The 13,100-nt window shown below is 33.9% G+C and overlaps 2 protein-coding genes across 2 annotated transcripts in view; one reads left to right on the top strand and one right to left on the bottom strand.

Moving 5' to 3' along the window:
- Positions 1-2,221: 2,221 nt before the first annotated feature.
- Positions 2,222-12,192, bottom strand: east (enhanced adult sensory threshold). Its single transcript, XM_040718552.2, has 4 exons — positions 8,230-12,192; positions 7,629-7,983; positions 6,460-6,860; positions 2,222-5,124 (listed from the first exon to the last, which is right to left on the bottom strand). Exons 1-4 carry the CDS (start codon positions 9,735-9,737, stop codon positions 4,704-4,706), a joined length of 2,685 nt encoding a protein of 894 aa, XP_040574486.2. The 5' UTR covers positions 9,738-12,192; the 3' UTR covers positions 2,222-4,703.
- LOC121123437 (uncharacterized) overlaps positions 7,983-13,100 on the top strand; it is a 122,136-nt gene continuing 117,018 nt past the window's right edge. The window contains exon 1 of the mRNA XM_040718554.2: positions 7,983-8,207. Within this exon, the coding sequence (XP_040574488.1) occupies positions 8,091-8,207 (117 nt within the window). The 5' untranslated portion in view covers positions 7,983-8,090. The remainder of the gene's footprint in view (positions 8,208-13,100) is intronic.

Below are 13,100 nucleotides of genomic sequence, written 5' to 3'. Positions count from 1 at the left end.
TTATTCTTTTATTTAGATCTTTACAGACGAAAAATAATACTAAATCGTTTAGGTGTTGTAAAAAAATAATGTTTTTGAAAATAACTCTGTAGGTTACAAAAACAAAAATTTCGAGTTATTAAAGTACCATCCCAATCCAAGGCCAAAAAAAGTTATAAGAAAACATTGTAAAAATTGAAAAATGAATTATTTTTGTTAATTGGAATTCCTAATAAATGTATCTTAGAAAAAAAAAAAATCCTAAAATTGAATACAATGAAGGATCTTATTTGGAAGCTAACATCTTTTTCCTTAGATGCTTTAGTTTATATCATAGAATAAACCTTAATATCACAAGTGATAAATTTTCTATTAAAAAAAAAAAAATTATTTTAATTATCTAAAAAATTTAATAAAGATACTTAAAGAGTCTTTAAGTATCTTGAATTTAATAAGGGGTCATTCATAAATCACGTGGTTTTTCTTCTTTTACCCCCCCCCACGAACCACGTGTTTTTTGTTAGCTTCTCACCCCCCAAAAAAAAGTAGATCCTTTTTTATAAGTTTTGTCCTCTATGACGTCATTTATGTCGTCCAGGGATATTATTAAGGTATATTGAAGTATAGAATTCTTATAGCACATCTATTATTTATGCCTTGATCCATTATTTTTAGACTGTTTCCCTCTTTTAATGTAACTGGATATTTATATCTATAGTATAATTATTTCAAATATATAAAACATTTTTAAATAAATTAACCTCAAATAAGTCTTAAAATCATGACTATTGCCAGTCACACTTTGAACAAATCAAATTTTGGAAGTTGTTAAAAGGAAGATTTCTTTTTAAAAAAAAAGGCTAAGGTCATTTCATGAAATCCTTGGAAGAAGCAAAAATGATTTTTTTTTTTAAATTGAAAACATAAAAATTCAATGTCAGGCTCTAAATCTCAATTGTACCCTACAAACTTGATTTTCTAAATCATAAAAAAAGGCTCTACAAATAAAACCGATCTTCCCTTAAGGTTTTAATGGCCATTTTCGTGTTTCAAATAAGTGTTGTAAACCAGTTTTGTCACTGCTTGAGATTGAAGTGGCACAGGCGTCCATAGGTGGTGGGCTGTAGCCCCCTTCCCCGCCAAATTAAGGAATTTTTGAATACATTCTTTTAAACTGTGGATTTTTGAATTTTTTTTGGAAAAAATTTAATTTTTCAAATTATTTTCCATAAAGAACAGCCCCATCCCCAAAAAATATATATATATATATAAGCCTGTAGACGCTCTTGAGTGACTATATTTTCTTCATATTCTTTATTCTCCTCTATTATTATTTTATATTTAATTACACTTCACATCAAGCTTTTTTTTTTTAGCCAGAGCTGATCCCTAAGGAGATTTTTGAGAGATAATTTCTCCTTTCTATAATATGTATCTCATTAAAATATTAATCTACTATGATAATTTTAAAGTTAACATCATGAAAAGTATTTGTCAAAAAATATTATACTCATCCCCCCCAACTCAAATTCGATATTTTTTAACTATTGCAACTACGGGGGACAATTGCAACATTTGACGAATCACTTTCAAATGAAATTTGTGGGGAAATTATTGACTGGTATACCTTTAAATAGATTAATACAATTTTAAACATATCTAGGTATAGTGCGTCAAAATTTAATAAGTCTAAATTAATCCAGCTCAGAGTAATTGAGCCAGAAACAAATGTGTTGATACATGGATAATTTGTATTAATAGGCCAGCGCATTTTAATTAATAGTCATATGTTTAGTTGACATTTTTGTAAGGAAAAATTAAGTTTATAAATTAGAAAAGGAAAATTGTTGTTGCATGTTCTCTTTTTTTTTTTTGCCTATTATTTGAATAATAGGTCGCCATAGTATTAATTTCTTCATCTAAAGTAAGCATTCTCGCCTACTTTTTATATAACTAAAACATTTTACCTGCACTCATGCTATTTTAAATGTAGAAGATTCTCTTTTTCATAGCATTAATTTATTTTCACCCCTCAAAATCATTGAACAGGCTCCTGATACTAACAAGGATCTTAATTCAGTAGTACCATATGTTTGCTCCCGCCTTCTCCTCGCGCTCTTCCTTTTCTTACAATAACAACAACTTTAGAATCATGTTACCGGTTTTCTTCAATGCATCTTGTTGACTAGTAAGATTCAACTTCAAAGATTAAAGTAGGATATAATGAAACTAGTAATTAAAATTTTTTTATGAATCCATTTTATTTATTTTTTTATGTCAAAAAACAATGAAAAACGTAAAAGAAAAATAACTTTCTTTCAAAATAGCAGAAAGAAAGGAATAAGTTTTATCAAATTTGGTTGGATACAACTCATTTAATGAAAAAGTAAGGCTAAATAAAATAGTGGATAATAAAATTAATAATCTGTATGTATCAACATTGTTTTTTCTTCCATAATCTTTTTCACAGAAAAAAAAATTGACGTAGGATTTTTGGCTTTCAAAAATAGTATCTTTTAAAATTTCATATTAACATTTTTTTCTTGTTATTTTCTTACTAATAGTAGAAATAGTAGTTAAGTTTAAAAAAATTGACCAGTTTAGGAATATTCTCTTTCTGTTTCTGCATGCAAAAAAAATATTTTGAAAAAAAAGGCAACAAGTGATTAGTACTGAAAAAAATACAGCTTATTTTTTTACATACAGTTTTACAATCTACGCATGGACATTTTTTTAATTATTATTTTTTGAGGTACAGAGAAAGAAGGGAAATAATCAAATAGCAATAAAATTGAACCGTTAAAATGATTGATTTTTTTTGCTTTTTTTTTTTTGAATAAATATGTACTTATTATACACATATAAAAAAATTATATCATCAATTTCCAGATTTAAATCTTATCTTGATATGCTCATCTAAAAAATGTAGTAGGATTTCGTTTCAAGATTAAATAAATAACGTAATAAAAAATACTAAAAATTTTCAGTCATTTTTTGTTTTTGGTAGGGACCCTTTCCCCATATGAGTTAAAGGAGGTGGGGCTCGCATCCGTGGATTTCCAGTACTCTTATTTCCCATACCTAAGTTCATTAATTCTTGGAAAGCCTGTACTCGTTGAGCAGCTTGAACCTGATCTAAAGTGGGAAGTGCACCAGCCATCATGAGAGCCTGAGTTTGACTGAGCCAATCGTATTGCACCATATGTTGTCCAACAATGTTAGATGAAGAAGAAGACGAAGAGCTTGATCCTCCCCCACCAGCTGGATTAAAAGCCCACATCAATTGCTGCGCAGTTGCAGCTGCCGCCGCTGCAGCTGCCTGTTGATGTTGCTGAGGTCCGGTCATACGAGGAGGTGGTGAAGGAAGATGCTGAGGAGGAGCTTGGAGTTGCTGGACTAGAGATGATGAAGGGGGAATATTTTTAGTCGGATTTGGTGAAGTTGAAGCCACCGCCTTCAATCCACTCAATCTGTCCAAAATATTGTTTATACTCTTTTTTTGCTGATTTGCAACTAGCGAATTGTTCAAGAGTACTGAAGAAGTTGAGGGATTTAATAATGTAGTTGAAGAAGAAGCAGGTCTAATCATCCTGATATTCGCAACAGGGGGTCTCACATTCGTAGAAGCTTTTAAGGGTGAACCAGAGGTGTTTAAATGATCTTGAGCAACTAGATGAGGTGGTAAACCAGGATTTTGAGTCTGAAGTAATTTTGTCATGTCCACAATTGGACTCCTAGTTGAGGATGAAGGTTTTTTATTACCAGCTTTATCTTGAATCCAGGACGGATGAACTTTAGGGATTGTAGCTTGCTGCTGCTTAGGTAGAGGCTTTGCGGTTATTGTTATTTCTGGCTTTGAAGCAAGTGCCATGGATACAATAGACTCTTTGGAGGATTGCTTATTGGCTTTGTTAGCAGCCTCTAACACTTCTGCAATACTATTGTTGAACGTCAATGGAATAGCAGAGCTCTGCTCTTTAATGAAGAGTTGATTATTACTACTAGATTTTTCAGTTGAAGGAGCAGCAACAGAATTCTGGGATTCATTGAGTAAATTCGTTACACTTGTTGAGGAAGCAGGAGGAGGAGGTGGTGTTGGGGTTGGAGTTATAAGACGACTGGGAAAATTATTCAACATTGAAGATATTGTATGGGGACTCATTTTTTTGGCTCCAGTAGATACAGGATTAGGAACTGAAGGAGTTGACGTAACAACAGAGGATTCCGAATTCGCAATAGTTGTTATAGAATTTGTGTTTATCACTGATACAACTGCACTAGATGACAGTAGTTTATCCTTCATGAGGTTGGGAACGGGTTTCACAATAAGTCCCAAATGCATGAGATCTGTTCTGACACGTATCTTCGTAGGAGGAGAACCAAGTTCCTCATCGTTTGAATGAACATTGTTGTCAACACTTCCGACTCGTGACCCAGACGGTAAAGGAACCTTTGGAATTTTTAGAATTTCAGGTTGCTTTTCCTTGTTAGGAGGGGGTTTATAGGGAGGATCCTTTTTAACCTTAGAATCCTCTTCTTCTTCAACATATGGTTCATGAAGGAAAAGAGGAGCAGCCGGGATACTCAGATCAGGCCTTGTGCTAGCACTTAAATCAACATCTGATGAAAGTGAAGACTTCTTAACGTTACTTCTTCCTCCTTCATAGGCACGGATGCGATTATATACACTTTTGATGTAGGCGGAAGATTTATCAGAAGCAGTCTCACTTAATGTAAGATCTCCATTCCGCCAAAACTTCTCTAACAATATAAGATGACGGAAAAAAGCAGTATAATTTCCATATGGAAAATGCATGTCTTGCCAAAGTTTTTTTAGTATTGAGATCAAATGCAATATTGACCGAACAAGATGAAGATTCTGTAACCTTAACGGAAGAAGGAGTACCAGAAAATACCTCTTTACCCCCACGTCTCTTTCGGCTTGGACGTTCAGTAGGCACGACTTCCTCATCATCAAGAGGAATTGTGGTAGTTTTGATCGTAATTTTAGTCGGATTGTCACTTTGGCTAACTTGATGGATCTTTTTTGGAGTTTTGGAGCCCCCATTGCTTGATGATGACAAATTTCCTTCGGCATTATTATCCTGATTTTCCCCACCATCCAGTCGTAGGCACTGATAAAGTCTAAAATTGAATAATTCAAGTAAATATATATTACTACAAATATGTATTGACAATATAAAAAAACCAAATTAACCTTAAATTCAAACAAATTGATCAAGAATAGAGTGGCTCTTATTGTGTACTTAAAAAATGGCGCTAGGTAATTTTGCCTTAAAGCCATTTTGCCTCAAGGATATTGTCCCCAAATATATAAATAAATGATATTTATACATCGTTTATGTTATTTTTGGTGAAAATTGATGTTCCATCGCAATTTTCTAATCATAATATGTAATGAATATTTCTATCAAACGCATTAAATAGTTGTTTTCTGTTGGGATCATGCCCCAAAATTTTAATGCATACACCAACGAAATTTCAATATATTATGAGTTTGAACCAGACAAAATAGTTAGTATAATAAGAAAAATAAATAAAAAATAAACATAACGATTCGAAACGAATAATTTCTAATCACTTTTCCATTAGTAATTATTTCTATACATGATGGATTATTCAATTTTGAAAAGAATCATGGATTGACGAACAGGCATAATACGATACAAGAACATAATTCCAACGAAAAAAAAATAAAAAAAACATTTAATGTATTTTATAGTAATTAGTATTGCATATTTTGATTACAACCAAAAATAAACAACGTATAAACTTCATTAACTTATATATATTAAGGCGAAATATCCTTGAGGCAAAATAGTTTAAGATAAAATTACGTGGGACCTAAAAAATTATGTTTTTATTCTCATTCTCTCAATCGGTTTTAATAGTAAAAATATATTCCTGCACCAAAAATTGTAACATTTAAGTGATATACAAAAGTGGCCCTTGGCTCATAAACCTTTAACTAAAATTGTAAATTTCTCAACATTTGCGGACTTTATATTTTTAAACACAAATAAAGTGTAGTTTAAATCTAAATTTTACAAATACCGAGCAGAGTGCACCAAATAATGGTTCATTTTGTAAATTAAGTACCTTGTAATATAATTAATATTAAATAATCTAATTGTTGTTAAAAAGATTGAATATTGAAAAAAAAACCCACATTGGTATAAAATTTATTTACGCTTACAGACAAAGTTGGTATTGTAACTTTATGTTATTAGAAAGAATAGTAGGTATCGAATTTCCCCCGGTTAGTTTTTCAATATAGGGTAAAACATTAGAAGCGAGGGCCAGCATTAAATATGAATGAAAGTCCGAAAATATTTTCCTCAGCGAAATTTATTATGAAGGGAACTTAATGGAAGGGTGAGATATGTAAAAGTAAAACGTTGATTTCTAAGGGCCACTCTAATCAAGAGTGTAAAGATCCATGTTATATATATATATTACCGTTTCTTATAATCCTTATAAAATCCCTTATGAGCTTTTTGATTTTTAAAAACATCCGGTGACATAACAGACTTCTGTTTGATATTGCAAAATGTTCTACAGAGTTTGCAGACAAAATGATTTTCGACCAATTCCGCAGGAATACGATCTTCTCTCAAGAGAACATTGAGTTCATGAACTTCTTGTTTACTAATACCAAGAGTACAAATACCTCCAACAGTTAATTTCTTCTTACACAAACCACACGAACTGTAGAAATCAACCCAGGAGTTATGTTTGTGACATAGAGGAAACATTGCTTTCACAGAGCCTCTTCCTACTCGCTCCCAATCCAAAGAAATTTTTCGAACAAGTTTCTTTTTCAACCGTACAAGCCACTTTTTACTCACGTTTTCAGATACCTATGTATAGAAAGAATAAAAAAATATTCTAATAATAAAAAAAAAAAAAAGAAGATTGATATTTAAAAAAAATCACGATTAAAAATTACTTAATAATTATCCTAGTTATATAAAGTAAACTTAAGATAAATACAAAAAATCATAAATATCTATCCTAGAAGCGCATATTGTTGATGAAGGCTTTTACCAATACATGTATCAAATATTAGCCCATTTAACACTTCATATAAATTTTAGAAAGCATTAATTAAATACATTTTTAGCTTCTATCGTTACATAGTGTAACATCTTTATTTTTAATATGAGTTAGTGAATAAAGTAATCACTTATGACAGGAGAGGGCATGATTAATTTAAACAAAATTCATTAGCATAATTGAATGAGCAACGAGATGGGCATTTCATAACTGAAGTAAAAAAAAAATTAGTCGCATTCTGTATCGTGTCATATGTCTAAAAAAAGAAAGATAACTTTTTGAGAAACATATATCAGATAATGATTACCTCATTGAGAATGTGTAAACAATTAATCATAGTTGTGATGAACCTAAAAAGGCTGCAATGGTAGTTAAATCAAAGAAAAAAAAATGCCAAAAAGTTAGAATCTATGTCTAAGCGATTAGATGAGGTGTTATTAGTCAAACAAGATGATACACACTCTTACTAAATCTTGAGTTTGATTAAATTTAACGTGTTAAATATAAGCGTGCTTTATCAGTCTATTGTGTTGCATATGGCATTGGGGAAATGAACCAAAAGAAGAACTTACTTCACGATTACAATTACGAACAATACATTTTCTTTCATCTTTTCGACAGCTTTCATCTCGTTTTCTCCTTTCCATGGTTGAGTTAGTCGTATTGACACATATATCATTAGATCCGTGCTTGGAGTTTTTTGCACGCCTATCTAAAAATCGGAAGCACTTATCACAAAGACATGCATCTTTTTCAAATCCTGTGATATCTTCTACTTTTTTACGCACTTCCGATGTTTTTAGCTGAGAAACGTGAAGAGGAGTATCCAGCATGCCAAATTTAAGTCCACAATAGTGACATATGTCTGAGCAACATCGCTCTGGATGAATATTAAATGACGACGCTTTTTCTGGGACAACCATAGACCTATAATATTAAAATAATAATCGTAAATAATGAACAAGTGGATTTCAAACCTGATTATACACTAATAATAAACATACATATAAAGGAAGGAATCATCAGGAAAGTCCATGTTAAGGTACTTTCCGAATCACGGCTCTTATTACATATCTGAGATTAGTCAGAGAAAAGGTGTGATCAAGTGTGAAAGTGAGTCTTTGGATCGAACCTCCTTGACGAAAAAAAAGGTAAGACTAAAAAGTTACTTACTCTGGGGGGCCAGCTTTTTCTTCAGATTTGTGACTGTCAGGTGATGCTTTCCCACTGGAATAGTTGACACCCAAATTAGCGTTAGACATAGAGCTGGACTGATTGTTAGGAGTAATAGGAGAGGATCTGGGTGAGGAATCTTCATCCTCGTCAATGATGAGCGACTGTTCCTGATGGTCATCATCAATCAGTAGCTCATCATCCGCTGAGTTATTTAAGGTCGTCTTGTTACTACGATTATGGCTTTTCTTCTTTTTTGTTGGGATTGTAGAGGACGAGGGGGGAACTCTTATGACAGTTTTAAGGGACGGTTTGTTAGTTGTGAATTGAAGAGCCATAACTGCCATTTCAGCATCTGCTCTTGATAACACTGTGGGAAACATACTAATGTCTTCATCCATTTTAGAATCCGCATCACATGACGTTTCACTTTCTGAAGTCCTTTTACTATTTACTCTTACTCTCCCTAGAGATTTCGCTAAATCTGCAGGAGTGGGAGTGTCGGAATAGGAGGTTGGGTTCTCATCATTCGCTGACGCAGATCTAATTTCCATTTCAGGAGTCAGAATAGGAGGAGACGGAGAATCCTTAAAACGGTCGGAGGGTCCATTTTTGAGTTTTTCGTTTTCTTTATTATTATCTAAAGCGGTCTCTGCAATGGAATGACCCTCCAGTTCCCTTTTTTTAGTGTAAACGGGTTTATTCTTTAAAGCCTGATGTGTATCTTTTGCAAAGGTATCCTCCATCTGAGAAAACAATTTGGATTTATCAATGAGTGAAGGTTTCTTCGCCTCTGGATCCCCTTGAACCCTGTATTCTTGAATTTGAACAGACTCGACTGGAACCATATTATGGTCCAGTTGGTCAAGAGGAACCACTGTTGCCTCCGAGAATTGTGACTTGAGATAAGAGAGTCCCTCTTCAGCCAGAGTCTCGGGAGACTCTTCCTCACAGAGATGAGATAAGAAAAGCTCTTTGATAGCGTCGGACAAAGTAGAAGGGATCTTGGAAATGGATTCCCCCTTGAGTTGCGACAGGGACTCCGAAACGGCACTTTTTAAGGATGGAAGATCTCGGGCGGAGACATGACAATTGTCCAGTTGCTCCTTGAGGTGGAGGAAAAGAGGATGTTGCTCTCTGTTGGGCGGCACACACTCCACTTTGCCTTGGAGAAGAACACGCATGTTGTGGACCAGATCCTCTCCTAGATCCGGATCTGGTCCACTGGACTCGTGTCCGTTGGTGGGGGATGCACTCGCAATGGACGACGGATTCGGGGCTAGTGCATTCTTCTCCACGATTTCAGGCGCTGGAGGATTATCGTTGAATTTGGGCCGACGAGCTGAAGGCGGAGTTTTGACCTTTGCTTTTCCTCGTCCCCCTCTTTTGGACACGGAGTTCCAAGTGCGTGTTGAGGGCGAAGCGCTACGCGACGTCCTTCCTCGAGAGGACAGAACGGAGTGTGGCGCGGCCGTAGTGGCTCTGGACGCACGTCCTCGGCCGCTCATGGCCTCAGAAAAACATTCACCAAGTGGGAAACAAGGAGAAACTTCTCATGAGTCAAGTTCGCCTCTCCAGACAAACACTAGTCCTTGTCCCCGCGACAATGACCTCAGGCGCAGGCAGACACATGTGTTGACACACTCAAGATCAAGATCCACACCCACGATACGGCACAGCACAACACGACACAATCCGGTTTCAATAGACGAATCCAGTTATTGAAGCAGAACCAACAGTTGCAGTTTCGGCGCTGGCTCAAGGTGAGGGAGGAGAAGAAAGAGGAGACGAAGCGCCACCTATAACAACTCGGGGGAGGAAAGGTTTTGGTTTCGCCCGCCCGCCCTTTCTTCTTCTTCTTCTTCTTCTTCTTCTCTTCTCTTCTCCTTTTCTTTCTCTCTCTCTCTCTCTCCCTCTTCTTCCAAACACTGCCTTTGCCTTCCGAGCAGTAGTTGTAGTAGTGTGAGCGACAGCAACTCTCTCTCTTTCTATCTCTTTTTCTTTCTCTCTCTTTCTATGTTTATCTCCCTCTCTTTCTCATCAAACAGTTAAGGCGTATATCCGAAAATCTTAGACATCACTGGCATCCTGTACTAATACCAAAGTGCCTTCAATTTATTAATCACGATAGTCACTCCAATGAAAAGGTCTATAAAAATTATATTTGCTATTCTAAAATGACTATTAACACCATGCCAGAGACGGCGAGCGACACTGTTGTAGTAGTTTGAAATGAAACAAAAAAAAATAAGGGGACGCACGCTTACTTGTAGTCGCCGCTGCCAAAAAAAGAAAAAAGGAGCAGGCCCGGTTTGTGTGGAAAAGGAAGAAGAGCTACAATTTTATTTTTTCTTAATGAGAAGCGCGCTCTTAAGATATTATTATTATTAATATGAGAAATGAATTGAACCCCCCTCAAGTTCCTCACTTGTTCCATTTTTTGTTTTTTTCTTGATTTCCCCTCAAGTATATAACTAACTTGAAGAAGAAGAGTAGGCAAATCATGAGGGGGGTGTAGAGATGTGGAATATTGACATTAAAATAATAAATAAATATATATAAAATAAGATTCATAAATGGCTGCACTCAAAAGTTGAAATGTAATCCATTCATTCCCGAAATACATAATAATATATTTTCAAATAAGCTTTACAGATTAAATCTACAAAAGTATATTCTATAAACTTTTCTTTCAAGCTTTTATTTTTCTCTCTTTTAATTACCTCCCATCTACATAATATTTTAATTGAATTACTTATAGATAATTAGAGCCGTCCTGCAAAAATAACTAATTTGTCAAATAGAGAGATACAACGTAAAAACTTTAAGTCCTATTACAATTGAAGTTGAGTTATTCTTAAGTGTTGGATTCGAATATTACTATATAAAAAAACTAAATTTTTATAAGGTCGACAACCTTCTAAAAATTCCTCGAATTTGCTCGAAATATTTTTTTAAAAACTCGGAATAAACTCGATCAATCAAACCTAGAATTTTTCAATTATAAATTAACCTTATCTTCATCTCAGAAAATTATAGATTGATAAAAAGAAATGAAGCGTTTTCACTTGATGTCTCAATTTGGTTGTCGTCCATTTTGGAGCCTTTAACATCCTAGTTTTATATCGATACCAATCCTTTTATCATCCATATTAAAGAAAATAGTGGGCTATTGAATGTCAAAATGGGACTAACAAATAAATGGACTTAAACCTTTACACTCGGTCAAAAATATATCCCTCTATTGCCTAGTTTTATTATATGTATGACTTTAAAATGTATTAAAACTATGTAATTCCATCGTTATACAATCTTATTTCCATATTGTAGATAAAAATTAACTAATGCAATTGAAGGAATAAGATAATTTTCTCATATTATCCTTCCCTTTTTGTCCCTTATCTATCCAAAAAAAAAAAAAGAAAAAAAATGTACACATCTAGCTATTTTTGGGATTTAGAGTACATATTACTTTAATTTAATTTACATATTAGTGTTTAGCATTGACATCGAGTAATACTCAATGGAAGTGTTATGTCTTTTTTTATTTATATAGCCAACTAAAGAAGTTTAAAATGTTGGGTGCGAAGTGACCCACCTGTGGGTCACTGTTGCTACAAATACAGTGCGGGTCACCCAAAGTTGAGTCATTTCAAAAATTAAAGTAACTTCAAAAACGTTATATAAACGGGAGAATTTTAACTTTTTAAAATATTAAGTATATATGTGAATGAAAATAATCAGTATATTTCAAAATTCCATGAATAGGGCACTCAGTACTCACTATCTTCAGTAATTTCAATATTTACGAGTACTGCCATTGTGAAACATATAAACTCCTGCAACTCAGGAGGTGTGTACCTAGTGACACTCGCACGTACGTGTTGCCAGATTTGCCAAGGAATTGAAAATTTGTCTATTTTATGCAGTAAAACTTTGAGCCTCTAATTAAGACACAATTTATGACATCAGTGAAAATTCTCAATACAATTGGACGTCGTGACGTGGCTAACCTGTTAAAGTATATATTTATATATATAAGGTTGTGCTTTTATTGGTGTAGCGGTTTAAGCTACAACCGGAACCGACAAAGTCGAGCAGGGACTGAGAAGCAATATATTACTTATCGGTCTCGGTTCATATTATTACACGTCTTAGCTACCATTAGTTATTTTCTTTGTTTCACGGAGTTACCTCGCTAAATTGACAATGTATTTTGTTGTCAGCTGTTGATTCCCACGTCTCACTTTATACATCATAGCAATTTCATAGTTTATTATTTTCTATAAATAAACGAAGTAGTAAGTTATTCTATAATAATGCTCATTTCCAAAACGACAGGAATACAATTTTTGTTGGTCGTATATTGGCCATTTTATTATTTCTCTGAAGGAATTTTGGCTATCATATACAAATTGAAAGGTATAACTACGCTTTGGATAAAATATTACTAAGCAATATTATATTACAACGTTAAGTGACTTACAAGATGATTTTGGGTCTTTTTAGGTTAGGAAAGGTTGTGTGAAACAACAACGGTTGTCTTTATAAACTTCAATCCTAGCTCTGAGCGAAGAAAATAAAAAGATAGCTAGGGCGGTAGGACTGAGAGACCAATTAATCAGTCCTCAGGACTGTTAGATATGAAAAAAGATCGGACCAATAATTAAAAAAAAAAAAAAAAGGGGGAGGGGAGTCGACTGATTAAGAAATCCGTTCTAGGACTGATCCAACACAGTCGTCTATCAAATTTGGCAAAATATAATTTTTACACCTATAATAATCAACCCAGCATTGAAAAGTAAAAAATTCTCTTCAGATTCCTAATTAGAAAAAAATATCTAACGCTTTTTAGGTTAAATATTCTATTA

This window comes from Lepeophtheirus salmonis, chromosome 8, assembly GCF_016086655.4.
Source record: "Lepeophtheirus salmonis chromosome 8, UVic_Lsal_1.4, whole genome shotgun sequence".
NCBI lineage: Eukaryota > Metazoa > Arthropoda > Copepoda > Siphonostomatoida > Caligidae > Lepeophtheirus > Lepeophtheirus salmonis.
Note: the sequence above shows the minus strand (reverse complement) of the source record. Positions and strands in the feature narration are given on the sequence as shown.